The following is a 21,111-nucleotide window of genomic DNA, read 5'->3' on the forward strand; positions in this document are numbered from 1 at the left end:
ATGCTATTCTGCGCTGCTTTCTTTTTACACCTGCTTGGGTGTCTTCTGATGGAAAGTGTATGAATTCAGAGTCTATCTGAATGGAAGAGTGATGGAAATATAGCATTTCTTCTACAGTTGCTGTAATAATACAAACTAGATTCCACACAAAGGGATGACAGTTTGAGACTGCAGACTCGAAATTGAAATTTCTAACAGCTAAAGGATCACCTATATATTCTGAAGTGAGGTCTTTTGCCTGTTTGCGGATAACATCATTTCCATGATTTACAACATTCCGAAACTGCATGTTTAATTCTGAGGTTGAACTGAATTCTGTGGAAAAGGATGGCGTGTCATGGATATCATGTGTTCTCTCTTTAATATTTTGCATTAATCTAAGTTTTGAAAAAGATATATGCCATGAACATATAATATAAATGTGCCCCTTCTTCGTGCATCTCTGTGCACGATCAAAAGCTCTCCAAACTGATGTAAAACTTTACCCTTAACGAAAATTGGACTTTTACTAACTCTGTCACACTGCTGTGCATCATAGCATTTCTTTGTTACAAGATCAGAAAAATATTCATATACAGTGATATTAATAAGAAACAATTATCTTCCTGAATTAGTCTACATATGATCAAATATGTGTCATTAAGAATTTTGAGTAACAACCCTTCATCTGAATCAGAATCATACTCACATTTCTTGAAATAACTTTCCAGACTCCTTATAGAAAAATTACTTGATTCACTTTTCTTAACGCGATACATGTACATGTAGCATGGTCTACAGATAATATGATCCAGAGTTCTGGTAAAATCTTCATTTATATTGCATAATCTTTTCAAATCACTTTCAGGAATATCTTTACATGTATATGTTTTATCATTCAAAGTCAGTATTGTTTCACAGACAGAACATAAACTATGCTTTCTTGCATTCTCAAAATGTGATAATTCAGATCTATGCTTCATGCATAAAGGGATGGCTGGTGGAAGTGTACTACATTCTACAGAAAAGGCAGAATTGAATGCTTCTACTGTACACTGACAATCTCTAAATGATTTTTCATTACATTGGTCATAATGAAATAAAAAACAACAGCTTCTTTCTTTTTTACGGGTTTTTTCTGGTGTATAATCTTGATTTTTCAATTTTTTAACATACTTTTTCCCGCAACCACTACAAATACAGTCCGTCATTAAAATATCGGCATTATGTTGTTTAATGATAGACAAAAGAGCATCAGACTTCATCTTACATAGATGATAAAACTGAGTAGACGTCTTTTTGCAAAGAACGCAAGGGCCACACGAGACTTTCTGGCAGGGAGGTAGCTTGTCCTTCACCCCAACGGTAAGAATCCTTTATGGTCTTGAGATGATAAAGCAGCTGTGAAACAACATTCCATTACCTGTAATACATGGACATGAAGAGCGACATAAATTGTAAAGCTGTGAAATAATGCTAGATCTTGCAGTTTCATGACTTTGCCTCATAAAGATGGTGGGAGGAGAGAAAAAAGGATTGATTTCACATCTCCCATTACCATACATGTATCAAACACAGACTACATATAGGGCACTTATAAATTGGTGAGAGTCAACAATAACTACATTCTTTATTAACGTGTAAATGATCGCAATCTAGAATACAGAATACCATTAGCATAAATAGCACATGTAGTTTCATTAATGGGACTGACTTCAAAGGGGAATGTATGAATGTGAAAATTATTATTATTCTAAATTATTTAATTGAATTGAAAATACATGTATCAACTTACTTGTTTTACTCGATTCAAATCATCGGGAGGATGATCAGTTGGTGGAGGTGGATGATCGGTTGGTGGAGGTGGATGATCGCTTGGTAGAGGTGGATGATCGGTTGGTAGAGGTGGATGATCGGTTGGTGGAGGTGGATGATCAGTTGGCGGAGGTGGATGATCAGTTGGTGGAGGTGGATGATCGGTTGGTGGAGGTGATGGTCCTTTGGTTCCTATTTCCATTTCAACTTGAAGGTGATTGGTTGGATGCGTGATCTATATACATCTTTGTGCCTGTAAAATAGTAAATGAAAGTGACATGATCAAACTACATGTATACATGTACATGGATATATATGACAGTGCCTGTTGACAGGTGAAGTTTATCTGAATGAAAAAATTTATATACAGTGTAGTGTGTTTCATGCCTATAATATAAATGTAGTCATGCTTTCCAGGGTCAAAACAAATTGTTGCAATATAGACACCGACTAGAGATTAGATGTAAACTGGACCATGAAGACAGATTAACGTATCATCACGTGGCTACCAAGTCTCACGCATTGTGCGTGAGACTCACGCATTCAGGGTCCGTCTCACGATCTCACGCATGGCACCCATTTTTCTCACGCATCGGGACCCAACAGAAAAAAAGAGAAAAAGTAGCATTATTCGCTAGATTATACGACTGGCCGACCGCCTACGCGTCTAGCCCGGCACACGAGACGAATCGAGAGTGCAGTCAGCGCACGTGATACGATGAATCGCGTGCGTGCATCGCATGGTTTTGTAGTAAAAAACTATGGATCGATATCATGATGAAGCCCATATCTCATGCGCGCGCGCCTTTTCGCAACGTACGAGTGTAAGTACTGGCCGCGCGCGCGCAGAGACGCCGAGTCATGAAAATCTCACGCATAAAATTTTTTTGAACTTGGCATCTCTGTGAAGACACATCATGTTTTGCTAGTGGGAGGAGAGAAAAAAATGATTGATTTCACATCTGCCATTACCATATTCAAATACAGACTACATATAGGGCACTAAAAGTGGTGAGAGTGACACACACAATAACTACTTTTTTATTAACATGTACATGTAGTTTCATTCATGGAATTTACTTCAAAGGGGGAATGTATGAATGTGAAAATTATTTATTATTCTAAATTATTTTAAAAACAATTTTAGAAAATGTATTATTATTCAATTCAAAATACATGTATCAACTTACTTCATTTACTATATTCAAATCATTGGGAGGATGATCGGTTGGTGGAGGTGGATGATCAGTTGGTGGAGGTGGATGATCAGTTGGTGGAGGTGGAAGATCGGTTGGTGGAGTTGGATGATCAGTTGGTAGAGGTGGATGATCAGTTGGTGGAGGTGGAAGATCGGTTGGTGGAGTTGGATGATCAGTTGGTAGAGGTGGATGATCAGTTGGTGGAGGTGGATGATCGGTTGGTGGAGGTGGATGATCAGTTGGTGGAGGTGGATGATCAGTTGGTGGAGGTGGATGATCAGTTGGTGGAGGTGGATGATCGGTTGGTGGAGGTGGATGATCAGTTGGTGGAGGTGGATGATCAGTTGGTGGAGGTGGATGATCATTTGGTGGAGGTGATGGTCCTTTGGTTCCTATTTCCATTTCAACTTGAAGGTGATTGGTTGGCGGAATGATCTGTATACATCTTTGTGCCTGTAAATAGTAAATGAAAGAGACATGATCAAACTACATGTATACATCGATACATAATAGTGCCTGTTAAAAGGTGAAGTTTATCTGGATGCCAAAAATTTATATACAGTGTGTCATGCATGTAGGGGGAAAAACATTGGTTTTATTGTCTCACCTGCGAAGCAAAGTGAGACTATAGGCACCGCTTTTCCGACGGCTGCGGCGTCAACATCAAATCTTAACCTGAGGTTAAGTTTTTGAAATGATGTCATAACTAAAGTATATGGACCTAGTTAATAAAACTTGGCCATAAGGTTAATCAAGTATTACTGAACATCCTAGTAGAGTTTCATGTCACATGACCAAGGTCAAAGGTCATTTAGGGTCAATGAACTTAGACCATGTTGGAGGAATCAACATCGAAATCTTAACCTGAGGTTAAGTTTTTGAAATGTCATCATAACTTAGAAAATATATGGACCTAGTTCATGAAACTTGGACATAAGAGTAATCAAGTATCACTGAACATCCTGTGTGCGTTTCAGGTCACATACCAAGGTCAAAGGTCATTTAGGGTCAATGAACTTTGGCCGAATTGGGTATATCTGTTGAATTACCATCCTAACTTTGAAAGTTTATGGATCTGATTCATGAAACTTGTACATAAGAGTAATCAAGTATCACTGAACATCCTGTTCGAGTTTCAGGTCACATGATCAAGGTCAAAGGTCATGTAAGGTCAATGAACTTTGGCCATGTTGGGGTTTTTGTTGAATAACCATGATATCTCTGTAAGTTTATTGGTCTAGTTCATAAAAAGTGGACATAAGAGTAACCATGTATCACTGAACATCTTGTGCGAGTTAGAGTAGTATTCAAAGTCAGCACTGCTGCTATATTGAACCGCGTGATGCAGGTGAGACGGCCAGAGGCATTCCACTTGTTAAGATCTGTGAGTGTAAACTTCCCGTTTACAGCTCTTCAGCTCTTCAGCTGGAAGTAAATAAATGTACAATTTGTACATACGTGTATACATGTAAAGCATACATTGTGCAGTGTACATGTATTACCAAGGAAAACAAAGTACGCCTTCATCTGTCAACTAAATAATATACATGTAGTCATGCTTTCGAGGTTCACGAAATAAATCCTTGGAAGTTTATTACTGATTAGAGATCAATTGTAAACTGGACCATAAATACACATGTTTTGCGAGTAAAGTCAACCATTAATCCAGTTTTTTTTTTGTTCCTTGTTAAATCTGTCAACCTGTCTTTGAGATATTTCTTTAGTAAATTTATAACCCAATTGTTCGAAAACATACCTTTCTCCTTCGTCTCTTTCTGTATCCTCTTCAGTGCCCTCTTTCTTCTTTTTTTAGATGCGATGTAAGGAGTTGGTGGTGAGGGGAGTTGACATGACGACGATGATGGTAGATGACGATGAACATGGAAAGCAGTATTGTAGGGGATGAAAGTTGGCAGCTTTTCAGGGAGATGTTGGTTTGGGGGCAAGATGGGTGGCACAGGCTCCTTTGCAGGATATTTGGGGTATAGAAACCCCTCAATGTCTTTGCATTTTGACTTTCGTTTAAGTCGTTTCCTTGGAACTTTCCTTTTTGAGCGCCGGGGTTTCTTATTTCCTGTTGTTTACTGTCATTTTGTTGATTCTTTTTTTGTGGTCTCGGTGTATATAATTCTTTTAGTTCACATGGAATCAAAACACTTCTGATCCTTGTTTTCTTTTCCGACTGGCGTTTAAAATTCTCAATTAAAAAATAGTGAACACAAGAAGCAAAAATAAGTTTGCCTGGACTGTTCAAATGAAGTCCATCTGAATTAAATAATCCAATATCTAAAAGGTCACTGTTTGCATCAAACAAAGTACAGTCTGGAAGTGTTTGACACAATCTCAGAAGTTCAGCATTAAAAAAAATAGATGTATAATACAGATCATCACAGTCAAAACGCGGTAAAATTGTAGAAAAGATTATAGATGATGAGCGAAATACCTCCTTGAGAGTATTGTACAAATAGATCAAATGTTTTCTCTCTCTCTCCCAAATAAGACTTTTAAGATTGTTTGTTCCTACGTGGATAAAAACATGCGATATATTATGATCATAAGTATTTTCATATATGTTCCTGATATCCTGTCTCAAACTTTTAATTGTTGTTCCAGGGAAACAAAAAACTTGTGCTGGATATTCATTCCCAAATGTCAATAAATTTGTATCCAAAAAACGAAGGATAGAGTCTCCAAAAAAAATAACACTGATGATCTTTTCCTGGCTTATATGATGACGAGCAGCTGTAATTGAAAGAAAGATCAGGCAAGGTGTTTTGTAATTGCACACTCAAAAAGAATGTATATTGTTTAATTTGTAATGTTAAAGAAGAATCATGACCACATCTGCATGGATAGAAAAAAGAAGCATGCAGCAGCCAGCAGATGAAGTTTATATTTAGGATTTAGAATTCTAATTTGTCTAAATTAAAGTAATTAGCATCATTTAAACATTTTATTTTTATCCAATTCATTGTAGAGGTCTAGAGATCTATATGGGTAATCCTGGGTTGTAGGGGCCTAAAATTATTTGCACACATACATGATGTAGGCTTGACCAAAGAGACTTCTAAAAAACTTTACCAAACTCATCCCAGCAATCAGCATTTGACAACCAACCCCCCCCCCCTGCATCAAAATACATCTAGGCCTAACAAAGTTGGGCCCTACAGTAGGGCAGGACTATCCACACATGAAACAGTCACAGATCTTGCTGCCTACGGAGAACGGGCTACGCTGGAAATGACTTGCACAATGACTTGGGATGAGTTTGGTGACTATTTTTGAGTGAATGACTTTTAATTTTAGGCCCCTAGCTAATTTAAAAATATGCCTAACGTTAGATTAGATGATCGTAAAAAAAACTGACATGACTTTAGCTGACCCAGGTTTGTAGTTACTAAATTCAATGTTCAAATCTTCGACTTCGTTCACATTCGTTTCAAATAAATTCCAGTGCAAGTGCACTGAGACATTACACGGAAGTATATGAGTGGGGCACCACAACGAAGTGCAAAGAGGGGGAGCACTCGACTGTAGTCGACTGAATGGTCGCGCGGTTTTTACCATTTCGCGCCAGTTCACTCAATATTGACCATCGCTTCCGGTAAAAAGGCGATTTTTACCTCAAATTCCAGAGCAAACTTCGCTATATTCCTATACAGGAACCTCAAAATAAACACTTTATTTTGTATTTTTAGACATCGTAGACTTCGAATCTGTATCAAACTATTTTTTTTGTTGTTCGAACGGGTCAGGTCCACGGAAACAAAATTAAGTCGCCAAACTGGGGACAAAAACTCTTTAAAATTTGATTTACGATTACGATACTGTATAAACGTATTTTTGATGAAATTGTACCAAAAATTGATATCGAAACGAAGATAATTTTCTGGAGACAAACTTACCCAAACATGGCTACTCCAAAACTGAGCATGCGCAAGAAATAGGCAATGACATCATCCCTTGCAATATCCCGAGAATTCTTTCCAATTTCTCGATGGTAGTTGTCCTGCACTCGGCGATAGAGGGCCGCACGATAATGCAGGCATAAAATTCTCATTAGCGAGCGAGTAGCGGGCTGACTGTAAGCCTCTATTATAGACCCTGTATGGCAAGCCTGGGTTAGGTGACGTATGTCCTTGACCAACCCAAACGTCAAACAGGACTTCCTGAAGAGCTGTATGGGCCTTGGATCCAGGATCAAACCACTTTCTCACTTCGAACTCCTCTCCAGTGAACTCTCTTTGCGCACAGTTATGGTATTGATCACAGGAATTCCACTGATGGATATTGCAGGTGTAATAGATGATGGACTGGATCATCTCATTTCAATATGGAACTTGAAGGTTTCGGAACCTTGTCCACTGCCGTTACGGTTGCAATGTCAGAAATATGTTCTGTAGAAACTGATTGCGTTTCCAATAAACGGTCAGCTAATTCGGCTAAATCACATAGAGGCAGCGGGTCACCAGTCGATGCCAGGATTAATCTTATGTTAACCGGTAATTGCTGGAGGATTAACTGTTTTAGTATGCCCTTTTCTAGCTGTTCCAATCGATTTGGTCATGTGCCAGACATCAAACTGGCGGATGATATGTGGGTATACCTCACGAAGCATCTTCCGGATCCATGTTTCACAGTCAGAGTCCACGAACCAAACTGACTGCAGCCCTTCTGTTTTGACTTGTGATAAGCTGTCTTCCTATAGATTTGGTCGTGTTACGGCGAGATGCGTCCGACTTTAACTCCGCCATGATCCTGATGAGATCAAGAAACGGGACTTCCTGACGAGCCGTATGGGCCTTGGAAACCAGGTTCAAACCACTTTCTCACTGCAATCTCCTCTCCAGTGAACTCTCTATGCACACAGTTATGGTATTGATCACAAGAATTTCACTGATGGATATTGCAGATGTGATGGGTGATGGACTGGATCATTTCAATTAGCAAATCTGGATCTCCTCTTCAGTGTTGTGAAGCCCACCAGATGTGATTATTGATTGCCTGAGTCCACAAACAGAGCTCGCTGCATCCCTTCTGTTTTTTGTTATCAGCCGTTTTCCTATCGATTTAGTCATATGCCAGACATCAAAGTGGTGGATGATATAGGGATAAAAGCTCACTAAGCATCTTTCGGATTCCTGTGTGACAGTCGGTTGCCACTGTTTTGCTACATTGATGCCGACTTGTAGCATTTTTTTCAGTGTCTGCTGACATCCAATCTTTTCCATTGCAACAGAGCTTGTTGCCTCAGTTTCCTGGACAACGGACATGTCCAGGATCTTGTGCGTCTTAATGTCTATGAATGTGTATGTGCAATACTTTGCATTATACCCTGGACAGTCGCACCTCCCATCTCCACATACGACTAACGGGTTGCTTCTACTCTTTACTTCATCTTTTAGAGGAGCAATGTTTTCCTCATAGAAGTGGTTTATGGTTGGAAGGAGAGCTGCATTTTAGATAGAGTTGAAAGTTGTTTGAGATATGAACTGGCGGTTTAGAGGTTTGGCGAATAATCATACTTGTTTCAAAGCCTGTGCATAGCGAAGACCGTCACATTGACACCATGGTCAAGGATTTTTTCTTTAAAGTAGCTTGCAAGAATGGTAACTTTGGTAATAATTCAACTCATGCCTCTTGGGGTTGAACTTACAGAAACTCTGAAGATCCCCCACTTCTGATCCGAAGCATGATGAGCATGTTTGTCTATCGTCACTGTCACTATCTGACAGGTCGCTCTAATGGCTTGCTAATGTAACCTCAGCAACTTTATGCCTCTGTCTTCCATGTCTTTCTTCTTCTTTGTTGCTACATTGATGCTGACTTGTAGCATTTTCTTGTAGCTGACATCCAATCTTTTCCATTGCAACAGAGCTTGTTGCCTCAGTTTCCTGGACAACAGATATGTCCAGGATCTTTTGCGTCTTAATGTCTATGAATGTGTATGTGCAGTACTTTGCATTATACCCTGGACTGTCGCACCTCCCATCTCCACATAAGACTTCCGGATGGCTTCTACTATTTACTTCATCTTTTAGAGGAGAAATGTTTTCCTCATAGAAGTGGTTTATGGTTGGAAGGAGTGCAAGCTGATTAGGGAATGCTGGAATCACTTTGAGTTTTATCTTTAAGCGGTCTTTCATCTTCTGCATAAGCAGTCAATCTACATTGATGTCATTCAGAAATACATATTTGTCGAATTCTATGACATCAGCAATATGATATTTGAATGCTGGAATCACTTTAGTTTTATCTTTAACTGGTCTTTAACTTTCTGCATAAGCAGCCAATCTACATTGATGTCATTCAGAAATACATATTTGTCGAATTCTATGACATCAGTAAGCTCCTATTGGAATGCTGGAATCACTTTAGTTTTATCTTTAAGTGGTCTTTAATCTTCGACATAAGCAGCCATTCTACATTGTCATTCAGCAATACATATTTGTCAAATTCTATGACATCAGCAATATGATATTTGAATGCTGGAATCACTTTAGTTTTATCTTTAACTGGTCTTTAACTTTCTGCATAAGCAGCTGTTCCATATTGGTGTCATTCAGAAATACATATTTGTCGAATTCTATGACATCAGCAATATGATATTTGAATGCTGGAATCACTTTAGTTTTATCTTTAAGCGGTCTTAAACCTTCTTTTATAAGCAGCCATTACATTGGTGTCATTCAGAAATACATTTGTCGAATTCTATGACATCAGCAAGATGATATTTGAATGCTGGAATCACTTTAGTTTTATCTTTAAGTGGTCTTTAACTTTCGACATAAGCAGCCATTCTACATTGTCATTCAGCAATACATATTTGTCAAATTCTATGACATCAGCAAGATGATATTTGAATGCTGGAATCACTTTAGTTTTATCTTTAACTGGTCTTTAACTTTCTGCATAAGCAGCCGTTCCATATTGGTGTCATTCAGAAATACATATTTGTCGAATTCTATGACATCAGCAATATGATATTTGAATGCTGGAATCACTTTAGTTTTATCTTTAAGTGGTCTTTAATCTTCGACATAAGCAGCCATTCTACATTGTCATTCAGCAATACATATTTGTCAAATTCTATGACATCAGTAAGATGATATTTAAATGCTGGAATCACTTTAGTTTTATCTTTAAGCGGTCTTAAACCTTCTTGCATAAGCAGCTATTCTATATCGGTGCCATTCAGAAATACATTTGTCGAATTCTATGACATCAGCAAGATGATATTTGAATGCTGGAATCACTTTAGTTTTATCTTTAAGCTGTCTTTAACCTTCTGCATAAGTAGCTATTACATTGATATCATTCAGAAATACTTATTTTTCGAATTCAATGACATCAGCAAGCTGATATTGGAATGCTGGAATCCCCCCTAAATCAATCGTAACTCATGGAAATCCATCAGTATCATATTTTTTTCTATAGAAAATTTGAAAAATGTCCTTTGTAAACAAAGGAAAACACAAAATGGTCAAGAAATTAATGACTTTATCGATATACATTCATATCTAGAATTTTTTTGAGCCAACATGCATTTCATATGTTGACTTTGCTGACTTTCCTTAGTTGCGATTGATCGGATCATTCGCAACTCTTTGTAAGACGGGCCCCTGGTAACTCTACAAATGTGTGAGAATCCCCAACCAGGTACTCATCGGAGGTAATTTCTGTGACACTCTTTTGAGTGTATGTCTTCAATGCTTCAATGTCGGCCTCAAGCGGGAGCTCTGCAGGCTTCCTAAAATGCTCCTAGCAATTCTTTTTACTTCATAGTGTGCATCCCCAAACTTGATAATATTCTGGTTTAAGTCAAGAACTTGTGTCAGCAAACAAGTATCGACAAAAATCCAAGCGTTTATTGACATAATGGCACATTGCGAAAAAATAATCTCTATTCAAAAAGTAATGATGGAATATTCATACAGATATTTTCATATCAACCGAGATGCAGTGTGTAGTGAAATAACAAGATAGTGGTTTGAAGAGTTTAATGTCGTTCGAAATTTCATAACTTTTGTTGTGAGCAATTTCTTTATTTCTTTGAAATTCCCATATCTAAATTGTTGCCTTATTAGATTAATAATATCAAAACTTGACGTAAAAATAACTCCCTGCTCGTGAGTACCAACTTACTTTTCCACTGCCATCATCATGTTCACAGCTTACATCTTTTTCCTAAAATTGGAGGTGAAAATATGAACAATTTTTTTTATTTGTCTTATTAACGACTGTGTGCCAGGCATCATGAGAAATTTGACACCAATAAGGTGTTTACCTATCAAGATACATGTATTCTCAAGTACCCTTTGTCTTCATAGTTGAATAGAGAAAAGAAATTAGGACAGGGTGGACAAAGGCATAATTTTCTCACCAAAACATTTGATATGTTCATGATGATTAAAAATATGGTATCTAACTTAAAATTCAAACTTCAGGAATGTTGAAACATATAGATTCAGGGTCCCGTAACACAAAGCTTAGCAATGATGGTAGAACACTTACGATTGAATTCATTGACTGCAATGTGTAACCAATCATGAAAATCAAACGTGTGTCTCTGATTAACCGCTACAATAACCTTTGTGTTTAATAGGGGACCCAGATGTCTTTGTTAAATGTTCTGTATATACTAAATCCCAGTGTGAAACTCTGTAGGAGCAGTTGGCAGTATATCTAGACCCTTATGTAATAGACTGGACCTGGGCCCTGTCTTACAAAGAGTTTAAATTATTCTGATCAATTAACTCTGTGGAAATCCATCAGTGTCATAATTTTTCTCCAGGAAATTTGTAAAATATCCTTTGTAAAGGAAGGAGAAAAAACTGAACTGTCAAAAGATCAATGAATTCATGGATATACATTCATAACTAAATCTTTTTTTAGCAAACATGAATTTTATGTTGACTTTGCTAGCTTTTCATAGTTGCGATTGTTTGAATAAATCGCAACTCTTTGTAAGACGGGCCCCAGATCAGTCTCGGTAACACAAATCTTAGCAATAATCATTGAAGAAATTTTCACAATTGATTGCATTGAATACAATGTACAATCAATCGTAAAAATCAAGCATACTATCACTTGCTATCCCTTGTGTTAGAGGACCCTGGTCTGTTGCAATCAAATATTTTTTTAATGCTAAAATCCAGAATTTAGACACGGATTTAGGAATGCACAAGGACCGGTACCTGTTGCAAAATTGACCGCGTGCTTTCTCTTATTGTCCTTCTTTCCCTCTCCTTTGCTCTTCAGAGAATTATGCGGAAAGAAATGTTTCCAAAACTTTCTATGAGAACTTTCTTTCGTATTCATTTTGTTAGTGTTGCTTGCTTGCTTGTTTGTTGTTTGGAAAAGTGTAGGCCTACCAGAAGATCTGATATCTATTTTCCCTTTTTCCCTTGTCACAGAGATTTCTGTAGCGCTGTCGTTGGATGAATTAAAAGCTTGATATTATTGTCACAATTTCTTCCGACACCATGACAAATGGTAGTAGGGTCAGAACGAGGAACTTAATTGAAATGTACTGGGAAAATGGTTTTATTTTGTTGTGTACCTTCGCTTCTGCCTTCCTGTATTCCACATCTGCACTTTCCAGGTACTCCTTATTGTCTGAAACAAAATTGGAGAATAATTTTCTCTTTCATGCACATCTCACAAATAAGTATAAGAGAAATCTTAACACACCTTATTTCTAAGCAGGAGTGGATGAGTACATTAAAATTTGTAATTTGGAGTGTCATATGATTTTGGGTGGATGTTGTGTTTACTTGTTCATAAATGACCTATATTTATTAAGACAGTACGAATCAATTGATTGTTTCATAGTTTTAAATGCCACCGCTCTCTCTTCAGCAGGGACTCCATACACTTTGCATGCAGTGTCCATGCAAGAAGACAGAACATTGGGGTTGATTGGCTGGACGTCTTGTTGCGATAACTTGCTGCTCTACCCCATACAATTACTCCGGATGAGGACTTCATCCAGAATTCGACTCTTCAAAAGCTCACGAGCGAAGACTGTCATGCTACTGCACTGACTTTTCAGTAGCATGAGTTCTTCGCCCATGAGTTTTTGTGTGCCATCATTTCTCACTCTATCCCCACTGTCTCCCCTGTCCCCCTACCTTCCCCACCCCTAACTAGCCCTCCCACCCTCCAGCAATCCAACAATATGGGTCATTAGCCTTCTTATCTTTATCAGCTCACTCACCATTTCTGGCTGATCTTCCACCTCTTCGTTAATCTGTAAAATCTGTAATTTGACCTTGATTATGTGACCTTTGTGTTTTTTTGTTAAAGAATGACCTATATTAATTTCAGCAGTATGAATCAATTGATTGCTTCATTGTTCTAAATGCCACCACGCTCTCTTCAGCAGGGATACCGTACATTTTGCATGCAGTGTCCATGCAAGAAGACAGAACGGTGGGGTCGATTTGCTGCACCTCTTTACGATTAGAGAGTTTGTTTGACTTCCAGGTGCAATTACTCTGGATGAGAATTTCATCAGGAATTCGACGCTTCAAAAGCTTTAAAGACTGTCATGCTACTGCACTAACTCTTCAGTAGCATGAGTTCTTCGCCCATGGGTTTTTGTTTGCCATCATTTTTTACTCTATCCCCACTGTCTCCCCTGTCCCCCTACCTTCCCCACCCCAAACTAGCCCTCTCCCACCCTCCAGCTATCCAACAATACGGGTCAGAAGCCTTCTTATCTTTATCAGCTCACTCACCATATCTGGCTGATCTTCCACCTCTTTGTTAATCTGTAAAATCTGTAATTTGGATTGTAATTTGACCTTGATTATGTGACCTTTGTGTTTATTTGTTAAAGAATGACCTATATTCATTTCAGCAGTATGAATCAATTGATTGTTTCATACTTCTAAATGCCACCGCTCTCTCTTCAGCAGGGACACTGTACATTTTGCATGCAGTGTCCATGCAAGAAGACAGAAGGGTGGGGTCGATTGGCTGGACTTCTGCACGCCATGATAGTTTGTTACTCTTCCGGTACAATTACTCTGGATGAGGATTTCATCAGGAATTCGACACTTCAAAAGCTCACAGGCGAAGACTGTCGTGCCACTGCACCGATTTTTCAGTAGCATGAGTTCTTTGTCAGTGAGCTATTTTGCTTCATCCGTTCTTTCCCACCCCAGACTGACCCCCGACCACCCTCCAGCAATCCAACAATACAGATCAGAAGCCTGCTGCACGTCTTCACGATTAGATTTGTTCGACTTCCCCGAGGCAATTACACCGGATGAGGATATCATCAGGAATTCGATGCTTCAAAAGCTCTAAAGACTGTCATGCTACTGCACTGACTCTTCTGTAGCATGAGTTCTTCACCCATGAGTTTTTATGTGCCACCATTTCTTACTCTATCCCCACTGTCTCATCTGTCCCCCTACCTTCCCCACCCCTAACTAGCCCTCCCACCCTCCAGCAATCCAACAATACGGGTCAGAAGCCTTCTTATCTTTATCAGCTCACTCACCATATCTGGCTGATCTTCCACCTCTTTGTTAATCTGTAAAATCTGTAATTTGACCTTGATTATGTGACCTTTGTGTTTATTTGTTAAAGAATGACCTGTATTTATTTCGGCAGTATGAATCGATTGATTGCTTCATTGTTCTAAATGCCACCACGCTCTCTTCAGCAGGGACATCGTACATTTTGCAAGCAGTGTCCATGCAAGAAGAGAGAACGGTGGGGTCGATTTGCCGTACGTCCATCCTCGCTGTTTGATAGTTTGTTCGATTTACCAGTACAGTTGCTTCGAAATTAATACGTCGTCTGGTATGTGACGCTTCAAAAGCTCACGGGCGAAGACCGTCATGCTACTGCACTGACTTTTCTGTAGCATGAATTCGCCCATGAGCTCTTTTGCTTCATCCGCTCCTACTCCATCCCCACTGTCTCCCCTGTACATTTTTTTTTAAATGGTGATCCCAATTTGTTTGTCTTTTCCAGCAAATACACTCACAACTTAGATCCACTATACAGTAGGCAAGATTGGCGAAATAAAGGAAATTACTTATTATTTTATTGTCCTCTTTTTTTTAATTGTTCTCTGGCAAAATATAAAGAAATAAAAACCATTACAAAAAAGAAAAAGCAATAATTATATTCAGTTAGGCAATACTCAATACTCTAAAAGGACTATGACATTATAGTCATATTAAGATAAACTTCATATGACTATATAGTGTGATCACTCACCTCTAAACCTGGAAAGTGGCACGGCATCATCCTCGTCAGAATCTCATTCCTCCAGTCCAGCGGATCTAGAATCCTTCACCACTGCTTCTGTTGATAATATGTGCAATATTACATTTTTTTTAATGGTGATCCCAATTTGTTTGTCTTTTCCAACAAATACACTCACAACTTAGATCCACTATACAGTAGGCAAGATTGGCAAAATAAAGGAAATCACTCTTTTTTTATTGTCCTCTGGCAAAATATAAATAAATAACCATTACAAAAAAGAAAAAGCAATAATTATATGCAGTTAAGCAATACTCAATTCATAGCAAAAACTTAATACGACTATATAGTGTGATCACTCACCTCTAAACCTGGAAAGTGGCGCGTCGTCATCCTCATCAGAATCTGATTCTTCCAGTCCAGTGACCGCCAGCACCGTTCCACACCATCTCTCCCTCCCCCAAGGCATCAGTACACAGGAGCCAACAGTTGGCACACCTCCTCTAAAAGGACCATGACACACCAGGTCTTTGAACGGGACAACATTTTCAGTCTTATCCCTATCCCACCGGATCAGAAGCTCCCTGTTTGGATCCATGGAATTGCCTGTAGTTAAGAAAATCTAACGTTCAAGAAAATTCTTGATAGCATACTATCTAGATGTAGTGAATGTAAGTCTAATAATTTTACGCTTATGGTTTCGACCATGGACTAACGCATGTTTAAGCAAATCAATTTACCTAAACCTGCGTTAGTCCATGGTCGAAATCATGGCAACAACCGTAAAATTAGCGCATTTTGCAAGGCACAAGCGTTCATGCCAACTTTCATTTTGCCATTTGCTACCACTACTGTTAAGTTAGATCCAGACGCACTCATACTACAATATAGTCCCATGCCTATGTGGAATGTGTCTAACAGTAATAACATTCACTGTTGCACCAGTCAGAAACACAACAAAATTGTTTTAGACTAAACAAGATTAAATTTGCTAGATAACATGTAGTCTACCTGATTCAGGGACTCCGGCAGTCTGGGCTGTGCCACTCATACAACATACGGGCTGTGCCAAAAATTTGAGGATTTAGATTTGAAAGCAAAATTTTAAATATTTATTTTCCTCTCAAGTCTCATGTATGAATGATCTAGACTGGAAAAAGGAGTGTTGACACACACAAAAGCTACTGAAGCCTATTTACCCATAAACATTGCAGATCTATGTAACGTACACTCTAGGGGACATTAGGACCTCAATAACGTGGAGAAAAGCCGCCAGAGTAGTCGGATTTTCAAGCACTATTTCACAAAATTCACATGAATTTTATGAAAATATATAACTTAGATATAATTTTGGATATCTAAAGTCCAATAATCAATCATTAATTCCACTAAAAAATTTTTTGTAACTTTAAAGAAAAAAAGAAGAAAATAATAAGACAACTCACCCTGGCGGCAAGCCTTGTCGTTATCATTGTGTGCATTTGTGTGTCCACAAATGCACTACCCTGTTATATGCGATCGTGCCGCCTATGAGGTCAATACTGTTATGTTTTGACCTCATTGGTACTAGGAGTGGTAACGTACTAGGCTCTATATGACTATATTTATTGGCTTATGAAAAAAAAACTTATCTTAGTTAGAACAGCAGATAAGTTGTAGTACGGTACACAAACTGATCCACACATGATTAATTGGCTCCACTCTCGCTCTCTACTCAACTTACACTAAAAGTGTTATTATTATTATTTTTTGTTTGGCGTCACCTGTGCCTGGGAGGCGAAAAGCGAACTGAATCACTATGACCCGCAGGTCTCTCCTCCCGATATAACTGATTGGGGGAATGCAGGTGGACCACTACACCGGGGTTTCCCCTACTCTTATACGAATAGTGCAGTGGGTTCTTCACGTGCAAAGATGGTGACTCTCCTCTACACGGGGCCTCCATTTAACGTCCTATCCGAGGGACGGAGTGTTTTCCATTGTAACATAGCCTGCATCTATGAAACATGGGAGAGACGTTTACACACAACGCACTGGCTTCACTCATCCGCCCGGGGTGGACTCGAACCCACGATCTTTGGTTCGACGGGCAGACGCGTTACCGACTGAGCCAACACCACTCTCACCGTTAGTGTCTAGGCCTTCGTTCACCTGATTCTAGGCTGGATGGATTACCTCAAACACAAAAAATTAGAATCCAAGAGTAAGGCCCTACAGTTACACGAAAAGAAATGAATGGGACCGATAATACGGACGATTTCACAAATAAACGCAAATCATTGATTTTCTACTTAATGTGGCACTGTTTAAATTGTTTTCTCTTCTATAAGCTATAAGCCTAAAGTTATGTTGGAAATTGAAAAAAAAAACATATTTTCATCATTTTCTGAAAAGAAATAGCAGTTTATTTTGCTTACCGGAGATGCAGCACCCGCTGACGTGTTTCTAGGGCCTTTCTACCGGGAACAAGAGTCGAATTTTCGCGGTACAGCAAAAAGACCTAATTTTATACGCATGCGCATTGTGTTGCGAAGGCCCTTCTGCTGGGAAGAAAACTTGCTGTGGAGATGCTAGGGCCCTTTTTCAATTGATGATTACGTAATTGTTACGTCGTTTTGGATGATCTGGGTTAGATAATATGAAAGAGCTTTCAAAACTCTATCGAATGAAGTGAAAAACCGAAAATCGATTTTGGGCACAAAATTTCATGTTAGGGCCCTTCTGCCGGCGAGGCGACGATATAATATATCTGTGGCCTTGTATTGTCCATTTGAGATCTTTCCGATGGTATCTAAAAAAAATATGTTGAAGTTGATAGATAATAAATTCTAAAACATACATGGTTGACATTTTCCATCATACATGTACCATCTAAAAACCTTAGGATGTTTCGCCATGTTTTCATTTCCTTTTAGAAACCAAAATAACCATGATAACGTCTTCACCAGAGTTTCATATGAAGAAAATGTAAAATGAGAACATACAGATATAGAGGCAGTTTGCAAATTTGAGGTATAAAAAATTATTATAGATATATATGTACTAACCTTGACATAGTTGACCCCACCGAGCTGATTCGGTGCATTGTGCTGCACCTCCCCAATGTCATATAATATATTTGTTGCCTTGAATTGTCCATTTGAGATCTTTCCGACGGTATCTAAATAAAATATGTTGAAGTTAGATAGAAAATAAATTCTAAACATACATGGTTGACATTTTCCATCAATACATGTACCATCTAAAAACCTTAGGATGTTTCGCCATGTTTTCATTTCCTTTTAGAAACCAAAATAACCATGATAACGTCTTCGCCAGAGTTTCATATGAAGAAAATGTAAAATGAGAACATACAGATATGTACTAACCTTAACATAGTTGGCCCTACCAGGCTGATAGGGCCAACTATGTTAAGGTTAGTACATATCTGTATGTTCTCATTTTACATTTTAGACGACAAATATATTACATGTAATATATTTGTCGTCTTAAATTGTCCACTGGAGATCTTTCTGACGGCACCTATGAAAATATGTTGTAGTTGATAGAAAATCAATTCTAAAACCTGTATGGGCTCTGAGTTTCAGCTTTGATGTGGTTAATAGGCATAGGCTTTCAATTGTAAGTACTATAGTGAAAAAGGGGAAAAACAAGCGCTAAATTCAGGTGGAGCTAAATTTAGGACAAAAGTAGGATATTAGGTGCAAAAGGTAGAAGTGGGCGAAAATTAGGACATGCCCCTGTTTTTGTCTCACCTGCATAGCAGAGTGAGGCGCCACTTACTGGTATGATTTTTTTTCCTCTTTCCCTTTGCATCCATCATCAATTCTGGGTACCCATTTGAAATCTGGTTGGAGAGTGGCAAATTCAGATTAGTGCCTTGCAAGAAGGGGTTTGCTTGTTGTGGGATTTGAATCCCCATGCTTTTTTTAAAGTGGATATTTGCTCTGAGCTAATTTTTTTTCAATATTATAAAGCAGGAGAAATAGATAAAACTTTTGGTGAAGTTTCGATGAAAAGATGTCAAAGATTAACGACAGATCACTTTTTAAAGTTTTGAGTTTATAGGTTCAGTCTGCTACTTAAATATTTCTGCCAAATAAGTTGAAAGTAAAATATATTCAAGTGTCATTCCCAAGAAATCAAATCACTGTTCATATTCTATGTTATGGATAACGGTCCTAATGAATCTTAAACACACACCAACTCTTTGCCTGCTTTATTTGACTCAAGTCAAGCCATGTTTGACTCAAGTCGCATTAATCTGTTCTCGGTACACAGGTACACAATAGTGATGTGAGCATCGCATTGTACTGTGTACACAGAGAAGCTTTTCTGTACAATAATTAAACAAATCAAAAGCTATTTAGCTTAGTCATAGTCTAGTTCTAAATGATTTGAATTGAATTCTATTCTCTGACTCATCATACCATCCTGTACATACGCCCAAGCTGAGTGAGCATGCAGTACTGAGCAATACCTGTCCGCCTCAAAAAAGTGTGTTTTTCATGATTTCATCACTGCTGGACAATATGTAGTTGTCGTTGATGACACCTCTCTTGCATTCCTTTCCTAGCAAAAACCTTCAAAATTCATCTATCGACAATTTCTTCAGGGTAGCTCAACGTCAGGCACACACTCTTTTTACCATCTCCCCAAATCCTTCCTGCCATCTGCAGATACCCCCGGGGGGGGGCCACTTCTATTCACGAGTGGATACCATGCGCGACCATGGGGTCTCGAAAAGCACCCTAAACACGTAATTTCCATATTCTGAAAATGCACCCCTTAACAAGTATTGGCGTGTGAAACCCTACCCTTAACAAGTATTGGAAACAAAACGATACTCTTGGCAAATATTCCCTGAAATGAACCCCTAAACAAGTACAGGAATGTTTTATTGTACGGGTCCTTTGGTTGTCGACTTTACCTTATTTGGTTTAGTACGACTCCACCTTCTACACCTCGCGCAAATAGGACTCTAAACACGTAGTGTTGGGGCTAAAAGGACATCCTTTATAAAACATTTTAATTTTGTTTTATCATCCCCGCAAATTCGACCCTAAACACGTAATTTTCCTAGCGAAATAGATACCCTTTTTTCATTATTTTTGTGTTTTTGACACCCTTTTCACGTTACGTACGTAACGTGCCCTATCGTGAAAAGGACATCCTTTTTACGTGTTTTTTTGGTCGCGCATGGTATCCACTCGTCAATGTAAGTGGCCCCCCCGGGCAGATCCAAACCATTTAGTCATCAAGCTCAGATGGCCGTCCGATCATGATTGCAGTTTCCATTCCTTTGACATCCACCCGTGGCCATGCCAAATATAATGGTTGCTATAATAGTTCCTTCTGAGTTGCCCATATCTGTTGTGATTAAATCCTGAATGTCCCACTCGGTGTATGTATGCTACATTTGGACCAAAGAGATGAGAGACCTTGGCAAAGTTCGCTGCAGAAGATTGGCAATTAAAGGACAAGTCCACCCCAACAAAAACTTGATTTGAATAAAAAGAGAAAATTCATCAAGCACAACACTGAAAATGTCATCTAAATCGGATGTAAAATAAGAAAGTTATGACATTTTAAAGTTTCGCTTCATTTCACAAAACAGTGATATGCACATCTCGGTCGGTATGCAAATGAGGGAACTGATGACATCACTCACTATTTCTTTTGTATTTTATTATATGAAATATGAAATATTTTGATTTTCTTGTCATTGTCATGTGAAATGAAGTTTCATTCCTCCCTGAACACATGGAATTCCATTATTTTAACATGTTGTGCTTCAGGCAAGGAGGTCCTAATCATCAAATTCGTAAAAATTGAAATATTGTATAATTCAAACAATAAAAAACAAGAAATAGTGAGTGAGTGACATCAT

The 21,111-nt window shown here is 38.5% G+C and overlaps 2 protein-coding genes across 2 annotated transcripts; both read right to left on the minus strand.

Annotated features, from left to right (window-relative positions):
• Positions 1-1,314: 1,314 nt before the first annotated feature.
• LOC121421382 (extensin-like) lies at positions 1,315-1,996 on the minus strand. Its single transcript, XM_041616079.1, has 2 exons — positions 1,775-1,996; positions 1,315-1,402 (listed from the first exon to the last, which is right to left on the minus strand). Exons 1-2 carry the CDS (start codon positions 1,994-1,996, stop codon positions 1,334-1,336), a joined length of 291 nt encoding a protein of 96 aa, XP_041472013.1. The 3' UTR covers positions 1,315-1,333.
• Positions 1,962-6,016, minus strand: LOC121421381 (extensin-like). The gene is made up of 3 exons (XM_041616078.1): positions 4,750-6,016; positions 2,985-3,446; positions 1,962-2,047 (listed from the first exon to the last, which is right to left on the minus strand). Exons 2-3 carry the CDS (start codon positions 3,393-3,395, stop codon positions 2,030-2,032), a joined length of 429 nt encoding a protein of 142 aa, XP_041472012.1. The 5' UTR covers positions 3,396-3,446; positions 4,750-6,016; the 3' UTR covers positions 1,962-2,029.
• Between the last annotated feature and the right edge of the window lie 15,095 nt (positions 6,017-21,111).

This window comes from Lytechinus variegatus, chromosome 9, assembly GCF_018143015.1.
Source record: "Lytechinus variegatus isolate NC3 chromosome 9, Lvar_3.0, whole genome shotgun sequence".
NCBI classification, from domain to species: domain Eukaryota; kingdom Metazoa; phylum Echinodermata; class Echinoidea; order Temnopleuroida; family Toxopneustidae; genus Lytechinus; species Lytechinus variegatus.

Bases quoted from the DNA above. Each gene is read 5' to 3' on its own strand.
- LOC121421382 (XM_041616079.1), bottom strand. From the start codon at position 1,996: ATGGAAATAGGAACCAAAGGACCATCACCTCCACCAACCGATCATCCA. The intron at 1,403-1,774 runs GTAAGTTGATAC...CATGTATTACAG, and splicing joins ATTTGAATCGAGTAAAACAA to GTAATGGAATGTTGTTTCAC.
- LOC121421381 (XM_041616078.1), bottom strand. From the start codon at position 3,395: ATGGAAATAGGAACCAAAGGACCATCACCTCCACCAAATGATCATCCA.